This window comes from Rhinatrema bivittatum, chromosome 4 (assembly GCF_901001135.1).
Source record: "Rhinatrema bivittatum chromosome 4, aRhiBiv1.1, whole genome shotgun sequence".
In the NCBI taxonomy this organism is placed as follows: Eukaryota; Metazoa; Chordata; class Amphibia; order Gymnophiona; family Rhinatrematidae; genus Rhinatrema; species Rhinatrema bivittatum.
The window spans coordinates 222,366,473-222,386,747 of record NC_042618.1 but is presented as its reverse complement, the minus strand read 5'-3'; the positions used below and the strand labels follow the sequence as shown (position 1 = coordinate 222,386,747).

The 20,275-nt window shown below is 41.1% G+C and overlaps 1 protein-coding gene across 1 annotated transcript in view; it reads left to right on the top strand.

The window, feature by feature from the left end:
* The window catches only part of CRY1 (cryptochrome circadian regulator 1), an 83,589-nt gene that overhangs the window by 21,430 nt on the left and 41,884 nt on the right, over positions 1 to 20,275 (top strand). The window contains exons 2-4 of the mRNA XM_029599759.1: positions 4,912 to 5,020; positions 14,100 to 14,242; positions 16,668 to 16,852. Of these exons, the coding sequence (XP_029455619.1) occupies positions 4,912 to 5,020; positions 14,100 to 14,242; positions 16,668 to 16,852 (437 nt within the window). The remainder of the gene's footprint in view (positions 1 to 4,911; positions 5,021 to 14,099; positions 14,243 to 16,667; positions 16,853 to 20,275) is intronic.

Here is a 20,275-nt window from a genome sequence, read left to right as displayed (position 1 = left end):
AAAAAAAAGACAACTTGTTTGCTATTCATTGCACCAGTTTGCTTCCTTATACAGTGCATTTCTGAAACAATATCAACATGAATCAGCAACTACATACTGAAAGTAGGTCGTTGCTCAGGCAACCAGGAGAGCGGCTTGGGCTACTCCCTGACAGTGGCCTACTTAACAGCACAGTTAAACCTATACTGTAGGTAAGTGTATCTAAAAAACTTTTTAAAGAGGTAATAGCAAACAAACCTTAATTACACTATCTAAATAATAAATATTTATTTTTACAATTTCTATGCCGCATTATCCAAGATCTAAGCAGCTTGCATAAAAACATTAACATATGTCAATGAGAATTATACTGATGCAGTTCAAAATGTTGAAGTAAAGGAAACGTTCAAGAAGGAATAGTATTAGAAAATGAGTATACAATACAGTACACCAGTAGTTCCCAAACCTGTCTTTGCGATCCTGCAAATAGTCAAGTTATCAGGACATCTGCATGAGCAATATTTCAAAAATTCATAAGAACATAAGAAATTGCCATGCTGGGTCAGACCAAGGGTCCATCAAGCCCAGCATCCTGTTTCCAAAAGAGGCCAAAACCAGGCCACAAGAACCTGGCAATTACCCAAACACCAAAATTCCTCCAGATATTGCTTGCCAGGGATAAATGCATTCACCATATACTCCTGCCAATGTGTCGTCCCCCCCCCGCCAGCCCCAATAATTTGTTTTGAGGGGATAGGTAGCAGGGGTACATGGTGAGTTTATTTCTTCTCTAGTGAGTGCAAACCTACCACTGCAGTGGGCTCTCTCCCACTCTTACTCATCCAGGTGCAGTACTCTCTTCTCCCATTGCCCCCTTATTTCTCACACCTGCCGCCCTCCTCTGTTTTTATGAAGTAGTAATAGTGCATACTGACCTAAGAAGAGCAGACAAAACACAAATCTTTAGTAGTAAGTCAATTCTGTCAACTGAGAAAAGCTGAGTAATTTTCGGTATAATCTGGAACTTTGTTCAGGGTTCTAAGCATATAGTTATCTTCTAGGCCAGAGGTTTCAAACCCATTTTGGAGGGCCCCATCCAGTCAGGTTTTCAGGATAGCCACAATAAATGTGCATGAGATAGCTTGCAAATTTATCTCATGCATATTCATTGTGGATAACCTGACTGGCTGGGGATCCTCCAGGACAGCTTTGGGAACCACTGCTCTATGTTCTCCCCCTCCTAGCTATGAGCAAACTCATACAAAATAGACGATGCCCTGAGAAACTAAACAGGATATGAATCCTTGTGCTACTGGAAGGGAACAAATAGCTTCTGACATTTGCAAAGTGCTAAATTATATAGAGGCCAGTATTCAAAGCCATTTAGATGGTTAACTCACAAGTTATCCATTTAAATGTTTAGTTTTGAATACTGACCTCACAGAAATCAGTTGCTTACCTATAAACAGGAGTTCCTTAAAGATAGCTCTGATAACGGGTATCCTGATCATAATGGCACAAACACATTTTCCAGAGCTTTCCAGGAAATTTTGAGACATCCCCGCCCTACCCTAGACATGTGCTGTAGCTCCTGTGCTTCCATGGCATGCCTCTAATGAATTCAATTCCAGAAAGGGAGAGAAGGAGAAATTACTATATTACCTGATAATTTCCTTTTCTTTAAGTATAGGTGAATCCAGAACCAGTAGGTTTTGCACCTCTGCCAGCAGATGGAGACTGAACAAAGCTGACATCACAGAATATATACACCTGAAGTGACATCAGCCCGCCAATATTCCCTGCAAAAGCCAACTCTGGATAAACTGATTAACAGATAACAATTCCAGCACTCAGCCAACAGGAAAACACTGAGCTCAAACAGAATGTAATAATACTAGTCTAGGGACTGGATTGACACTTACCCATAGTCCCCAGAATATGCAGCCACAATAGCACCACCATCCGGCAGCCAAGGGTGAGAAGGTGGATTTACCTGTCCTTATTAAAGAAAAGAAAATGATCAAGTAAGTAGTAATTTCTCCTTTCTTAGCATTCGGACAGGTGAATCCAAAACCAGTGGGATGTACCAACACTACTTCTGAACAGGGCGGAGGCTGCCTGTGGTCCAGTCAAAACTGCACGTGCAAAGGCTGCGTCCTCCCAGGCCTACACATCCGGATGATAATGCCTGGAAAAGGTGTATAAAGAGCACCACGTCGCAGCTCGGCAAATGTCAATGGGAGACAACCTAACTTCTGCCCATACCTGAGCCCTAGTGGAATGAACACTAACCTCAGCATCCACATAAGTGGCCATGATTACCTCCTTAATCCAGCGGGCTATTGTATCTTGCGATGCCGGCTCACCCTGTTTACTCCCACCATTGAGTATAAACAGCAGGTCCATCTTCCTGAGAGGTTCAGAAACTTCTAAATACCTCAAGATATGCCTCTTGACATCCAAGGGCTGTAACAGGTGATATTCCTCCACATCTCTTGCCCTGTCCACAGATGGCAGGGAAATAGACTGACCCAAGTGAAAATCAGAGACCACTTTTGGCAAAAAGGAAGGAACAGTACACAGCTGTATCGCCCCTGGAGTCACTCTTAGAAATGGCTTCCAGGAAGACAAGGCCTGTAGTTCGGATACTCTACGCACAGAACAAATTGCCACAAGAAACAATGTTTTTAAGGTCAGTAACCTCAAGGAAAGGTTACGCATCACTCAAAGTAGGGCCCGCTAAAAAATTCAGAACTAGGTTAAGACTCCACAAGGACACAGTTAACCGCAAGGGAGGACAAAGATGCTTCGCTCCTTTTAAGAAACGGGCCACATCTGGATGAGCCAACAAGGGCCCCACCATTCACCTGACCTCTGAAACTGGCAAGAGCTGCCACCTTAATTTAAGGTATTAAGGGCCAATCCTTTACTGAATCCATCCTGCAAAAATTCCAAAATAATTGGGATCTTACCCAAATGAGGAAGAACCCCTTGATCTTCACACCAAGCCTCAAACACTTGCCAAACCCACACATAGGCTAAGGAAGGGGAGAACCTTCTCCCAGAGTGGTCTGCTTCCTCTGTCCCACAACTCTCCCTTTTATAAACCCCTTCTTTCTATAAGTAACAAATTATGTTGAATGTATCAGTATTAAATTATTTCAATAAATGGAACTTAACTTTTTGTAGTATAGTATATTTGCATTAGTGTTTATTCAATGTTAATTTTATATATATTTATAAATAATTATCAGTGGAAAAAGAGAAGGCAAGGAGAGTGAACCAGGGGATCTCTCTCCTGATCTCTGGGGCATCCTTGGTGGTTTGTTTTTTTCATTGTAATATTTACGTGGAGTAGTTTCTCTTTCTTGCTGTGACAGGTTACTGGCAACTGCCTAATGGCACACCTTTCTTATACCTAACTTGACCTCACAATTGAGAGAGAAGAAAAGGTGTCTTCTGTCTCTCTGGCAGCTGTGGAGGGGGAAATTCCCATATGCAATAACTGGTCTAGCAAGACCCAAGGAATGGAAATTATCAGATAAGATTAAATTTCACCATATTTTGAAGAAGCAAAAGGACAGGAGAAGGATCTGGCTATAGAGTGAACTGAGGGCTGTCACTATATTGTATGCATTGCAAATGAACTCCTGAGATATTGTAAAAGTGTTTGGCGTTATACCTACACCATATTCATTTTTTTTAATTCGAGAAACCTCTATGTAGCTATTATACCCGCACACCCAACCGAATGCCCACACAGGCCTCTGAGTTACTATGTTTAGGCTATCAAAGTTAACTACTACTTCCAGAAAAGAATGGTAGAAGTTATGGGAATTGCCTATTAAGATCTCATAGTCTCAAACTAAGGAGATAACCTCATTGGGACTATTAGTATTTTGTATTTTAGTTCAATGATTCACATGCAGCGCTGCAGCTTCATTTGAGCATTGTGGAGTGCTGGATTGCACAATTCAGCATTGCAAAACAGAGAAGCCTATAATCTGGAACTCGCTGCACTAATGGACAGCTACAGTGAATCTAAACCAAGAATATATATCTAGGATAAATGGAGATTATTGTAGTGACCAGAGGTACCAGTTCAATAGGATGGGGAACTAACATGAGATCATCATTAGTCAGGTGATCATGGAAGGAATCCATACTGTCAGTTTTTGTGGCCAATGAGAAGTTTTTATTGTCATAATGAGTTACTAGCCATCATTACAGTCAAACATAGTGACTGGTATATGCTTAAATTATGGCTGAATGTAAATGACATTGTGAAAGTAAGAAAGCAGCTCTTTGGTTCAGTAAGTGTTTCTGCTCAAAGTACATAGCACACAAACTAGGTGTTTTGAGTAGAAAATACATTTAGCCCTGGGAATGTTCCCTTCATTAGGAAGAGTTTTAGGTAATAAGGTTTGTTGAACTTTAAGGTGGATCTGCTCACATCCAATGGTTGAAATTTAATTTTTTAAGATTTTGAGGTCCTCAAGTATTGGCTTATTTCAAGAACAGTAGTAGTTTTAAATTTCCAACAAACTTGGTACACTCAGTATCTCTTAGTAAAAGAAAAAAAGATATCAGGCTTAGTGTTGGTGTGTTTGAATCTCATCAGTTAAGGCCTAACTATGCATCCTGGAAGTTCACAACCTCACATTAAACTTTGCTGTTTATATAGATATTTATTAAAAATAGTGATGCTTTCCAGATTCTTAACTCTTGAAACTCTTTAACATCGGGTGCTTATTATAAAATATTATTACAAAGATTAATTTTTTTAATTTAACTTTTAGGATAGATTATTTTGGTAGGTTAATATTCGCTCTCTTATGGATGACACTGTGTGTACAGATGATTCTCTAAATATATTACTGACCTTGAAACATTTGACATTTTGTAGCAATTATTTGCTTTTGTGTATTCCAGATTTCTTCTTCAGTGTCTTGAAGACCTTGATGCTAATCTAAGGAAATTAAACTCTCGATTGTTTGTGATTCGTGGACAGCCAGCTGATGTATTTCCCAGGCTTTTTAAGGTATGTTCTAATTTTGTTAAAATTGTTGTGGAATTGTCACCTGAACACATTAACTCTTTAAATTACTCTTTGGCTACTACAGCTATTGGTTTTTGTTTTGGTTTTTTTTTTAAAAACCTGCCAGTTGTGATCTTTGAATTTGTTTCAAATTCATCTACTGTTAAACAATGTATGCTTGTTCCAAATGGCCTGTTTGAATTTTTGAGGGAATTCTGTCCCTGTGTGGCAGCTCGGTTCAGACTGCTGTCTGTTTTACTGCATTTCAGTAGGTATAATAATATGCATCCTCTTTATCGTTATCTGTTTTGCTTTATTTGGTATGCATTGACATTGCCTTATCAAATTATTTTGTGCCCTATAAATATGGGATAAATAGTTTTACTATTTGCAGTTTTCCTTTGTGCGCTTCTTCATGCGTGCTGAGGGTCTGCGAGACTATTGAAACTATTGGTAATATTTCAAATAACTGAAATCGGTGATGGAGAGTTATCATTGGATAAGAAAGGTTTGGTGAACTTTCTTCTCATAAATCTTCTTAAGGTTCTTGTCGGCCATCTTATTTACAAGCACGTGCCTGTTCAAACGATTTCTACTGAGCCTTCAGTGTACATTATTTCATTTGTTTTACTCAGTGTTCAGACTGTTAGGAATAAATATCAACTGATTCATGATTTGATACAGAGCGGTTAGTTTTTTGTTTAACTGAATCTTGGCTTTTAGACTCTGATTTTATTATTTTGAATCAAATCTGTCCTTCAGATTATTCTTAAGTTACAACTCCACCCAAAAAGAAAAGGTGGTGGATTATTTATCTACAAAGATATTTGGAAAAATCAAAGTGGAAAATCTTGCTGGTAATTCTCTTGTTGGCAATCTCAGCAAATTGTTTTTCATTATGCTTGGTTATTGTCCTCCAAAGTTATTACAAAACAATTTATCTCCACTTTTTGAACAATTAATGCTGTCTAGATTTGATTTAAATATTTTAGGAGATTTTAATTTACATGTTGATGTTTTTCCTGTCAACATTGTGCTGCTTTTTTTTTTTTTTTTTTTTTTTTTACAAGACATTTGAAATCTCCTGGCTGGCATCACACAATTCGTTTTCTGCTCACAAACTGGGTCATATTCTTGACCTTGTATTTGTTAATGATTCTTTTCGACAATTTTGTTCTCAATCGGTGATTTTCACAGATTCCTTAGTCCAACTACTTTCTTATCAAATTGCAAATTCGGTTCCATCGAACTTTCCTCAGCGTGGCACTGTTGATGTCACTCTCTTTTCTCATCAGCTATTTCATCTCTTCTATCCAATATTTCATACATGAATATTTCAGATGCCACTTCCCAATGGGATTCAATTTTAGGCTCTGTTGTTAATAAATTAGCTCCTTTAAAAACACCTAGGACTAGAAAAGCTAAACCACAACCGTGGCTTACTTCTTCCATTAAATTGACTCGTCAGACTTTAAGGAAATGTGAATGTGACTGGCGCAAACATCCTGCTTCAGAAATTGCAGCTTCATTTAGATCACTCTTTAAAAACTTATCAATCTTTAATCACTGAAGCAAGAGAGATTTTTATTCACATAGGATTATAACCAATATTTTGAATCTGAAGATTCTATTTTCAATTGCTAAAAGACTAGCTAGTCCTAGTTTTACCAAGACCTCTTTGTAGATTCTCCATCTGCAAAATCTTTTCTCATTCATTTTAATCTAAGGATTGAAAAAACTTTATCTCAACTTTTCTAATATTCCTACTTGGTACATTTAATCCCTTATTTTGTACATCTGTCCCATGGGATTTGTTTGATATTGTCTCTGTAAATGAAGTTAATGAGATTATGGCTAATTTGAATGATATGTGCCCCTCTGATAGCTGTTCTACAGCTCTTTTTAAAATCACCAGAGCACTTTGTCCCTTACTTAAAAGAAAGCTCAGTTCCCACTTCTCTGAAAAAAGCTGTAGTGCTTCACTTTGGATCCAAGCTGTAGTGCATCACTTTGGATCCAAACAATTAGACCAATTTCTTCTCTACCCTTTTTATCTAAGATACTTGAGGCCTCCATTCTTTTTGTCAAAATAGTTTTTATTGATAGAGAGGAGGCACAGAAACATGAGCATAGAGCTGCAAAAAGCCCAAGTAGAACAGAACAATACAAAAATAAACACAGAGCAAACAGTCGAGATACAAAAACAAATTTCTTGGCGTTGGTAACGCTTACAAACAACCTTTGACCCCTGATAGCCATGTTCCATAACATTTAAATATACAAAGATCACCTCCTTCCCTTTACCTTTTTTATATTCTTACCACAGAAGAACTACAAACAACCTGTGTGTACTAGCACATTCACACTCCATGCTCACCGCAATCATACTGCCCAAACCTGGAAACAACAATATTTGAGCCCCTCCCACCCTCCCTGACTTCTCTCCAGTATAGAACGTAGTTACTGATCAGGAAGAGGGCACTGGAATAGATAGGACCTGGGCCAAACAAAACAATTTTCCACCGCATAAGAAACATAGACAGAAAAAAAAAAAGATAAAACCACCCATATCCCTGCAGTGTAGTGCTTAGGGGGCAACCTTAAGCCATTGAGTTCCTCTCTTCAGGTGGGGGCCCCCTCGAGGCACCAGGCCACCATGTTTCATAACATGTATTTAACAGCCTGCACTGAATATCTGGGGGTAGGGGATTGAAGAATACCTCCCACAGTGCACAATAATGGTCATCAGGCTTGTGTCTTTCCCAGTTTGGAGTCAAGCCACTCCACATTTGCATGAGCAAAGCTATTTTCTGAAACCAAGAGGGTAGTGATAGGTGGCACGTCTTCTACCCACACCACCAAGATACATTTACGGCAATCAGGAGGGCCAACCATATGAATTTCTTCCTTACTGTGCATTTGCCTGTTGTCACTCCCTCCATGCCCAGTAAGAGAGTATGACCACTTCTCGCAATCGCAAGCCTATTACACTGGAGCAGAGTATTCAACACTGCATTCCAGAACCCATCTAAGCGAGTACAGTATATAAATCAGTGAATAAGGGATCCCTCCTCTCCACACTTGACACACAAGTAAGTGGGAGCCAAGCCCATATGATGTCTCCTTATATCAATATAGGCATGGTGTAACAGCTTGTATTGTAATTCCCGCAAACTGGAATCGGAAGTAAGGAGATGCATAGATGTGAAAGAGTATGCTAAGGACTCCTTTGAAATATTCTCTTCCAAGATTGAGGTCCAATAGGTGGTAAGGGAGTCAAGATGAAAGGTCTGCAGCTTCTTTTTACACAATCTGTGCCAACCTACAATAGAGTTCTTTAAAAGGGACACATCTTGGAGCTCTTGAGCAAAAGAAACTTCTAGGGAAGAAGGACTCAGCATCCCAATTAAAAGTACTCAAGTAATGCTGTGCCTGAAGGTATACAAAAAAAAATGCCTAGAGGGGGGATCTGGAAAGCCTGTCCCAACCCAGCAAAGGAGAGGACAAAAGGCGCACTAGGTTGTATAAATGCAAAATAAACTTAATGGCTAACTTAGCCCAACCAGTAAAAGTAACAGCATATTTCCTATCTGTAGAAAATTCCAAATTGCCCAGCAGAGGAAGTAGCAGAGAATGATAGCCCATTAGATTCCATTTTGTCCTCAGCCAGTGCCAGGCCTGCCTACAAGAATATAGCAGAATCCTAGAAAGTCTGACACTGAAGTTCTCCTAATGAGGCTTGTACTAAATTTAGTGGGGGAGTGGCGGGGAGACCAGGGTGCGAGCATGTTATAAAGTAGCCCAGCTTCACAAAACGTGTATTTACCGGTAATCCACTCACTCACAAACAGCAATTCGCATGCTGCATTATAAAGTCTCAGATCAGGAAAGGCCACGCCTCCCACCTCCTTCAAAAACTCCAGTTTAGCATGACTTATCCGTGTGCCCTTACCATTCCAAATAAAAGTGAGAAAAGTTGAACGTAATTTAAGGTCACGTGCGGTAAGCCTGCAAGGAAGCACATGTTTATATAAAATCTTTGGGTTAATTACCATTTTTAGAAGTGCACATTTGCCAAACAAGGTCAGAGGGAGAGGCTGCCAAGCCTTCAACTGTGACTGTGTTTGCAGGTTAGTATCCCTAATGTTCAACTCATACAATAAGCTAAAGTCTCTAGGGATCCACATTCCCAGGTATTTAATGTTATTTGAAGTCCAAGTGAGAGGAAATGGACTCTCCCAAGTTTCTTCCAACTTTGGATCAAGTGCCAAGGCCTCAGATTTAGAAAAATTTATTTTGAGACCCGCTATCTGATTAAATTGTGAAAAATGTGTATAATGGAGGGTATACTCTGCCTGGGGCAATCCACAAACAATAAGATATCATCTGCGAACATGGCAATTTTTAGTAAACGTTTCTACCCTGAAACCCTGTCTCCTCTCAATTTGGATGCCAAGGATTCTATTGCCAAAATAAACAATGGAGGCGAAAGGGGAATCCCTTGGCGAATTCCACATTGTAAGTGCAATTTCCTGTTTTTTAAAAATGAAGGATTGCATTTTAAGGAGGAAAGTTATTTTGATAATTAGCATGCAAAAGCATTGATCAGCTCCTTTTTTATTGAAAATACATTTTTCAAAAAAAATTTTTTAAGAAAAATAATTTTGAATAAATAAAGTTTAAAGTCCTCTAAATATACATGGGGGTTTTTCAGACTGATGGTGATACCTATTGCTAAATCTTCGGTTAATTGAACTGTTGATTTGGTATCTGAAGTCTTTTCCTCCTGATATTTATTTATAGGTATTTTACACCTTGTAATGATATTGTGGAACATGTTTTGTGCGGTTTTCTGGCTTTTCATGTGATTTACCGCAACTACAGCCTGTGACTTTTTTGTTTGCCTCAGACAAAAGAATGTGACAGAACTCCATTGATAAGGATACGAGCACTAGGGTGACTGTACAAACATTCAGCCACCCCATTAACCTACTTGAGAAACCCGTATTGGGATAGCGCCCAAAATATACTCCCAAGATAGAGATTAGGACGCATTTTCTGCATCTAGGCTGAAAATAACTTAACTTTAAGATTGTAACTCAGCACAGCAATCAGCCTACGCACATTTGTTTACCCCCCCCCCCCCCCCCGTCACCCTAACACATTAATTGTTTGTCGGAGGACACTGTTTATTAGCCAAGTTTTTCATATCAACATTAATCAGAGAAATAGGGCGATATGAAACCACCTCCAAGGGATCTTTACCCTTTTTAGGTAAAACTATTACCGACTGATTCATAGCAGGGGAAAGGGAACCTGTATCTATCAGAGCATTATAAAACTGATAGAACAGGAAGTACCGGGAACCTCAGGATTTTATAAAATTCCATGCCCAAACCATCCATCCCAGACACCTTCCCTAGCTTTAGGCCCTCAATCAAGAAAAGATTTCACCATCCTGGATTGGGGCACTAAGTCTTTCTGCTGTTTTTAGTGATAGAGAAGGCTATGGAAGGTCTCGAAAGAGTCACGGACTTTCACATTCACCCCTTTATTACTGTAAAGAGCACTGGAATACTCTTTAAATAAAAAAAAAAATCTTAGTAATGTCAGAAAGTGAGTGTTGGGGAATATCCAAGCTATCTCGAACCCCCATTATGCATGATTTCTGGCCCCTTACCTGCATGAAATTCACAAAGAGCTTGCTAGGCTTATTAACAAACTTGTACATCTGATATTGGAAAAATCTTAGACTTGGAGGCACCCTGATGCAATAGATGGTTCAAAGCTGCTGGAGTTTGATCCACAATAAATTTAGTAGCAGAGGACATGTCAGCCGTATGCTGAGATTGTGCAGCTTTCAGTGTTTTAGTTAAAGTCGAGATCACCACATTATGTATAGACTGCTTTTCCAGCTTCCTAAAGCAAAGAGGGTGCAATGTCAGATGTATTGTTGAAGAGCAGGTATTCCTCCCAACACTTAAGATATTCGTGAAACCCTTTATCCAAGTAGAGCTCAGGACTATTCGCCAATCAAAAGATGGGCTCTGGGAATGCCCGAGCTCTACTCCCACAGACACCGGGGCATGATGGGAGATAGAGTGCCAATAGTAGCATCTGTCACCCCAGGAAAAAGGCCATCAGAAAATAGAAAGTAATCCAAGTGAGAGTAGGATTTGTGTGGGTTAGAATAAAAAGTGAAATCCTTCTCTCATTTGCCCAGTGGATTACTCCTATAACTTTTCCCCCTTCAAATGGAGCTTTGGGTGGGTAGACGGTGGAGGATGGGTTAGGGGATAGGTTTGGTAGAGGGATTAAAAGAAAATGAGACACACAACTGTGGTGCTTTTTTTTTGTTATGGTATGCTATGGTTCCATAGGGTTTTCAACGTTATCACGATATGATCCAACACTCGGCATTGTAGTAATTAAGAGAAACGTTCTCTTCCACTGATTTGATGTTATATGATATTGATGATCACTGTCCACTTTTCGGAGTCTGATTTGATATTCTCAGAGTGCTTTCAAATTTATCTGATTGCTGTAAAGTCTATGCAGATGATATACAATTTGCGCTGCATGTACGATTCTCATGGCAAGAAACAGTTGAACATTTAAACATTTTTTTTCTACTATTAAAACTTGGCTCAATCACAATAAACTCTTAATATGTCCGAAACAGTTTCTTGCATTATGTTCCACCTTTGTAGAAAATACAATCTCTATGGATAATTCATGTTTCATATTAAGAACCAAACTACCGTATTTTTCGCTCCATAAGATGCACTTTTTTTCCCCAAAAAATGGGGGGGAAATGTGGGTGCGTCTTATGGAGCGAAGGTAGTGTCTCTCCCTCTCGCGCGCCGTTCCCCACCCCCTCCCAATCAGCATGGTGATGCGGGTGTGTCACATTCTGCCGGCGGAACTTGAGCTCCCTGCTGTTCCCGGGGTGCATCTCGCTGCGAAGGCCGGCGCCGCGCAGGTCAGGCATCAGCTGTTTGAACTGCACCCTGGGAACAGCAGACCGGCAGGGAGCTGTTTGAACTGGAAGGGCCTCCGTAGCCCACGCGGTTCAAACAGATGATGACTGACCTGCTCCATGCCGATCTTGCAGTGAGCTGCACCCCGGGACCGGCGGGGAGCTCGGGCTCTGCCGGAGGACCTCTCTTGCAGTCCAGAGTAAGAACTTCACTCCTTGTGGTTTGGATGTATTGGAGGGTCATGGGGGTGGTATACTGCCTGGGATGGAGGACACATGACACAGACCAGCAAATAGAATTACTGCCTGTGCTGATTAAGTGGCTACCTGTTGAAATATTAGGAGCAATTGCTCTCCTAATCAATGTAATATAGCCCTGACTATTTATTATTGAACTTTGGAGCAGTCATGAAAGTTTAAAATAACTGGTGTGAGAGAGCTGTGTGAATGAGGGAGAGAGTCTGAGTGTGTGATTGTCTGTGGGTATGTGTATATGTGAGGGAGAGCCAATGAGTTGAGTGGGGGAGAGTGCTAGTGAGTGTGAAAGAGCCTTGTATGATTGTGAGGGAGAGAAAAGCAGCAAGTACCTGTGTGGATGTTCTCTGCCTTACTATAAAAAAACAAAACCAAAAAAATATCCCATGGACTGCCACCAGCGGGGAGCTCCGTACTGAGCCCATCAAGGGGACAGAATTATTTTTCTTAATTTTCCTCCTCCAAATCCTAGGTGCGTCCTATGGTCAGGTGCGTCCTATAGTGCGAAAAATACGGTAAGTCTCAGTGTTTTGTTAGGTAGCACATTATCTTTTTGCCCACATTAAACAGGTCATTAGCCAAGATTTTTTGAGACTTCGTGTGCTGACTGACCTAAAACAGTTTATGCATGCTACTGAATTTCACATTCTACTACAAGCTTCTATCTTTTCAGTTATTGACTATTGAAATAGTCTTTATGCTGGCCTTCCCTGTTCAACACTCCAACCATTACAATTGCTTTTGAACTCCGCTGCTGGGTTGATTGCTGGTTTAAAATCTTCGATCACATTACTCCGGTTCTGATGTATTTACTGTAGATCTTTATTGGTGAAAGGATTAAATACAAAATTGGCATGACAATCTTTAAATTGATTAATGATCAGGCCTGTTCTTGGTCCAATGCTATTTTGAAGGTATACCATCCATTCAGAAATTTACGATCTTCTCAGAGGGGCATTTTAGACATCCCATCACCTAAATTGGCACGATTACATATTACTTGGGAATGTTCTTTCTCTGTTGCTGGTCCAATCTTCTGGAACTCCTTCCTGATGGAACTCTGGCTTTGTGATTCTGTCAAAACATTCAGAGGTCTTTTAAAGACTTTTCTTTTTAGACTAGCCTATTTTGTAATTTTATACAACTGTATTTTTGTACTTTATTGTATTTGATTGTAATTGTTTATAGTATATTGTCAAATTTTATGCATGTTTTACTGTACATCACCTAGACCTATTTTAGTGTTAGGTGATTAACAAATTTTAATAAATGTAAATGTTTCTTTTTATTTCCTATATGGAAACTGGCCAATTCAGCTAAAGCCTCAGGGAGATTGGAGCATATTTTAAAAGCTGGTCAGCTATTGGTTAGTTCTTGTGGCCAGCAAAGGAAATTAGGCACCATGAAATGTTAAGCATCTTATTTCTTACACATACGGCTAAAAGATGTATGGGCAAGAGTTTGGGAGAATTGGTTTTTATCTCATGATCTTTTTGTTTTTAAATCAAGATTTCTGGACAGTGAAACTTAATGAGTTTCTAGATTTTCATAGGTCCATATCCAAACTACTGTGCTTACATTCAAACTCACCTTTCCTAAAAAAAAAAAGTTCCCAAGGCAAGATGCTGCATAAACATAGTGCTACACCTCTACCTCTTATTCACACTATACTTGTATCCTGTTTGAAATTTGTTATAAAAAAAAAATACCAGTTAAGAACACTTTCACTTTTTTCTCCATCTTCAGAATGATGGTTTTTTTTGGGTTTTTTTTTTTTTACTATTGACAGTTTGATTTATTTTTGTACTTTTAATGTCTAGTTTTTCCTAATTTTTATTGTTTCTTCAGGAATGGAAAATTACAAAACTTTCTATTGAATATGATTCTGAGCCGTTTGGGAAGGAGAGAGATGCAGCAATTAAGAAGCTTGCAAGTGAGGCTGGAGTGGAAGTCATTGTACAAATTTCACATACATTATATGACTCTGACAAGTAAGTAAGCAAAATCAGTCAATTGATTCTCTGCCTATTTTCTGCAAGAGACCCATTTAAAAAATTGACACAATGGTATTGTTCTCACAGCATAAGACTATGTAGTGTGATTCATGGGAAATTTATTGAAAAAAATGTATCAAATTTTAGATTATATTATAAACAGGTAATGTACTTGAAGATCAGAGCTGTTGTCAAATTGCAATCTGCCTATCCTGTGTGCTGCTCTTCATTTTCCTAATCATCTTCATCTTGTGACCCATTTGTAAATCTTCTGTGACTCACTTTTGAATTCCAAGCTGCAGGCTGAGAACCACTGTCAAACTTCACTTGAACACATTTCCCAATCTATTTCGATATTATGAGGATATGCTGTTCAATAGTTTTTAGCTCCATCCAAAAACAGCTCAATCAAAAAAAAAAAAAATGGAAACAGTAAGGTAGAGATTTTGCCTTGGGCACAAGGTAACTTACAATCTTAGGCATATTAAATGTCTATAAAATTTCTTTCATAGAGAAGTATGTGAAAGAAATATAGGCAAGAGGCATGACGTGCAGTGATTTTTAATTTACTGTTTCTTTGTGAGGAGCACAGACATAAAATCTTCGCTTCATTATGGGGTAAATACCTTTTTTAAATTAACCTTAATTCACTTTAAGGAAATTCTGTATGTTCTATAGCAATATAGTATGTCTTCTATTGATTTTGATACTTTAAAATGCAGATTTAAAATTTTTTGTATCAACTTTTGAAAGATGTATCTATAAAATATTAAATGTATGAATACTTTGTATAAACCCAATAAAGTACCGTATTTTTTGCCCCATAAGACGCACCTAGGATTCAGAGCTGGAAAATAAAAAAAAAAATAAAAAAATGGTGTGCTAAACCGACTCTGTTCCCGGGCATCTGTGCGTCTTATGGAGCAAATTAGGGGAGGGCATAAAATGTTTTTTTTGTCCCCATTTTGTTTTCGGGTCTGGGGAGGGCCTTTTCTGTCCACTCCCCGGATCAGAAAACTTTTATCAATTCTCTTTGTTGGGAAACCCCATCCTAACCCTTTAAATTTAATTAGCTACAAGCCCCACTCTTCTGACCCCCCCCCCCCCCCCCAAGACTTGCCAACAGTCCCTGGTGGTCCAGCGGGGGTCCGAGAGTGATCTCCTGCTCTTGGGCCGTCGGCTGCCAGTATTCAAAATGGAGCCGATAGCCTTTGCCCTTACTATGTCACAGGGGCTACCGGTGCCATTGTTCGGCTCCTGTCACATGGTAGGAGCAATGGACGTCCGGCGCCATCTTGTGCTCCTATCATGTGACAGGGGCCGACCAATGGCACCGGTAGCCCCTGTGACATAGTAAGGGCAAAGGCTATCTGCGCCATTTTGAATACTGGCAGCCGACGGCCCAAGTGCAGGAGATCACTCTCGGAACCCCGCTGGACCACCAGGGACTGTTGGCAAATCTTGGGGGGTTCAGGAGGGTGGGGGGTTGTAGTTTTTTTTTGTTTGTTATTTTTAAATTCGCACCATAAGACGCACAGTCATTTTCCCCCCACTTTTGTGGAAAAAAGTGCATCTTATGGAGCGAAAAATACGGTAAGTGAACCAATAATACTCAAGCAGAAAAAATCACTTAATTGTGGTACAAGGAATCAAAAAAGAAATGAAAAATTCAAGATATTGAGGAGAAATCATACGACAGGTTCCGCACCATTTTCAAACTTGAGAGCTTTTAACTTTAATATAATTATATATCTCCTCCGGAAATGTCCTCTTAATCTAGGTTTTGATATATTTTTTAAATGCAGTTAGAATGAGCAAACATCTGGTTTTGTGTGTGTGTGTGTGTGTGTGTGTGTGTGTGTGTGTGTGTGTGTGTAAGATAAGTGCCTTGATTGTTTTTTTTGTTTTTGTTTTTTTTTTTTTTTCCATATGCTTACACTTTGGGAATGGTTTTGGATATGGCTTTCCATATATATGTTAGTGCCAACCTCATTGCAGGCTGCTTGTTTATTCATTTTATTTGCATATAAAAGATACCAAATACCTGAATTAAGAGAACATTTTAGGAAGAGATATATGATTATATTAAGGGTAAAAGCATTCAGGTTTGTAAGTGGTGTGGACCTGTCGTATGATTTCTCCTCCTCAATATCTTAAGATTCCTTTTCTTTGGATTGATTATACAACACTTAAGTGATTTGCTTTCTGCTCTAAAATATTAAATGAACATATTGGCTTAGTGCTAATCAATGCTAATTGAAAGAATCTTGTACCTGATTTTTAAAAGGAGTTGGTATAGTAAAGAGAAACACATTGGCATTCCAGCATGAACAAAAGCATCAAAGAAGATTCTAGAAGGTGGTATTGTATAATGAATACTATATGACTAAGAGTTGGTTCGTTTTTTGTTTTTTTTTATCAGAATTATTGAGCTGAATGGTGGACAGCCACCTCTGACGTATAAAAGATTCCAGACTTTAATTAGCAGAATGGAGCCACTGGAGATGCCAGTGGAGACCATCACTTCAGAAGTGATGGAGACATGTTCCACTCCAGTGTCTGAAGACCATGATGAGAAATATGGCGTTCCATCGCTGGAAGAGCTAGGTATATCTAATAATTTTTTCTGTTTAAGAGATTAAAAGATTTCTGATAAGACAATAATGTTTTTATTTTCAATAGAATTATATATATAATTTTAATTCTTTTTTTGTTTTATCTTTTTATAAATGGAACATTAGAGGTTTATCTTTACTTATATGGTTATTCTAGTGATGCCCTTAAGGTTCTGTAAGGTGCTATCATTCTCTGAGGATAAGCAAGATAGTAGTCCTCGCACATAAGTGACATCATCAGATGAAGCCCCGACACAGCAAACTTATGTCAAAGTTTCTAGAACTTTGACTTAGCACACTGAACATGCCCATCATGCCCTATACCACACAGGTCCATCTCCAGTCTCTCTCTTTCCGTGGAACTGTAGCATCGTGGTGTGAGTGAGCTCACTTTGGCTTTTTGGCCTTCTGGAAAACTTTTTTTTTTTCCCCTCCACTTTTCGCGGGTTTTTTCTTCATGGTGTTCGCCGGGTCCCTTTGGTAATTCCCCGTAGTGTTTATAGGGTTTTTTGACACTTTCACAGTCTATTTCCCCCTTGGCGGCAGTGCTTCTGTGCCCGCCTGCCATTGATGCCCGCCGCCATCGATTTTTTTATTTTGCAGCCCTTTCATTTCATCCCATCATGGCCACATCCTGTTTTCGGTGCCAGAGGACCATGTCCATTATGGACCCCATAAGATGTGTCCTCTGCCTGGGGGCATCACATGACATCTGCGGTTGCCGCTTATGCAGCAGTTCCATCTTTGGCTCGACAAGATGGAACTGCTTTTTGGACTGAAGAAGACCAAGCCATCCACGGCATCTGCATTGAAGGACTTTGCAGCCGCACCGATGGACACCACTTCATTAACATCGGCAGATTAGGGGCACCAGAGACTGACCACCATCAATCTCCTCCAGGCTGAGGACATTGGGTTCCTAGTTATCAGCCTTGGCACCGGAGAAGGACGAGGCCGCGCATCAAGGGAAGCCGAAGGACCATTGGCACTGCTCCCTTTCTATGTACGGTGCCAGGCATGAGGATGCACCAGTTCATACCACGATGCCCCGAAGTGAGGAGTGCCAGTCCTCCGGTGCCAGGGGTCCGTGACAGTTTCCAACTGTCCTGACGCCAGTCACCAATCCATTTTGTGGGTCCAAAGAGGATCTGGCTAGTCCTCCTTTCTCCCAGTCAATGTTGATATCTGCATTGGTCGAGAAGGAGCTGGAGCAGCAAGTCCAGCTGGTGGTAGAATGGGCACTGCAGGGCATCGGTCCTATGGCACTGGAGCTGGTACTGTTCATCCTGAAACTGCAGCTGGAGAAGCTCTGTGTGCTCATGGGTGCATTACCAAACCAGATGTTCCTAGCGAGGCACTGATGCCTCCCCCTACCGATTATGGTGATCATTGCTGGTTCCTTCAAGAAGGAAGCTCCAACTAGGCCGGCAAAGACACAGAGGCCTGTAGCCCCCGTCCAGTGCCTGCACCTCTGGGCAAAGGCTGAGCACCTAGGGCCCCATCTCCTGTGGCTTACAGTGAGGATGAAGGTCCCTATGACCCCTAGGGGGATGATACCTCTGAGTCCTCAGAGGGCACTAAGGGTCTCTCTTTAGACCTTTCTCCAGAAGAGTGAAAGAAGTCTCCACCTGATCCACTTAATCTTCGCAGGGTTTGTGAGGGTGATGGTGGAAGCTATCCCCTTTGTTACTGACTGAGGAGGATGCCAGACATAACGTGCTTGAGGCTCCACGAACTGGAGGATCTCTTAAGGAGATTGTGATGACCCTGGTACACAAGTCTCTTAAGGAGTTGCTGCTCAGGATATGGGAACACCCCTCACAGTGCCTCCCATTAACAAGAAGGCTGCTGGATTCGATAAGCGTTGGCTTCCTCACCAGTCAGTGGTGGTCGATTCCATACTTGAGAGCCAAGTGTTCTCAGACCCATTCCTCAGTGCCCCCCGGGGAAGGACCACAGAGCGATGGACACTCTTGGGAAGAAAGTGTTTCAGGGGCCCAGCTCATTGCCCGCATTGCTTCCTATCAGCTCTACATGAGCCAGTACTATAGGGACAACTGGAAACAGGTGCAGAAGGTGGCCAAGCAGCTGCAGCAGCGGGGCACCCTCATGTCAGTGATGCATAAGGGCCTGCCTCCACACCGGGACCTGCTGCGGCAAGGTCCCATTCTCCACGAGGATCCAGCTCAATTCTCTCTTACGGTCTGGCCATTGAGAGGGCTAGATTGAAGAAAAGAGGATACTCGGAGCCGGTAATAGATACACTCCTCCGAGCACGCAAGTTCTCCACATCACTGACATATATCAGGATCTGGAGAGTTTTTGAAGACTGGTGTGACTCTCACAGCACCAACTCACATGCCGCTAAGATTCCTATCATTTTGGACTTCCTACAAGATGGACTTCAGAAGGGTCTGTCCCTCAGCTCCATCAAGGTTCAGGTAGCAGCGCTGTCTTGCTACGGTCCCAGGAGTGACGGCAACACCATTGCCAAACACCCAGACATCTCACGTTTCCTGAAAGGAGTCAAACACATTCGCCCGCCACTGAAGTGGTCGTGCCCTTGTGGAACCTCAACCTAGTGTTAGAATTTCTAGCAGGATCCGCCTTCAGGCCCCTTCGAGGCCTGTCTCTCCGTTTGTTATACCTGAAGATGGTGTTCTTGCTGGCTGTGTGTTCCGCACGCCGAATCTCAGAGCTACAAGCACTGTCCTGCCGTGATCCGTTTCTCAGAATCACTCCAGAGGCTATCCATCTTCGCACAGTTCCATCCTTTTTACCCAAAGTGGTCTCCCACTTTCACCTCAACCAAACCATATCCTTGCCTACCACAGAAGGTTTGAAGAAGTCAGAAGAAGGTCGAATGCTACGCCATCTCGACATCGGCAGACTGCTGTCCAGATATCTGGAAATGTCAGAAGCAGTACGCAAGACGGACCACCTGTTCGTCCTGCACAGCGGGAAGAAGCAAGGGGAAGCGGCCTCACGGCCAACCATCGCCTGCTGGATTAAAGAAGTTATTAAGGCAGCCTACATAGAGGCGGGAAAACCACCGCCTCTACAGGTCAAGGCTCATTCTACCAGAGCACAATCGACCTCTTGGGCAGAAACTAAGCTGCTGTCGCCTGCAGAGATATGTAAAGCGGCGACGTGGTCCTCCCTCCATACCTTCTCCAGATTCTACCGTCTGGACGTCCAGGCCAGGGAGGACACAGCATTTGCGAGGGCGATCCTAAATGGTCCTCGGGCAGCCTCCCGCCCAGTCCGGGAGTAGCTTTTGTACATCCCATTTGTTTTGAGTCCATCTGCTACACGCTAGGAAATGTTGAGATTACTTACCTGATAATCTCCTTTTCCTTAGTGTATGCAGATGGACTCAGAATCCCGCCGGCTGCCGGTATACATGGGGATTCGC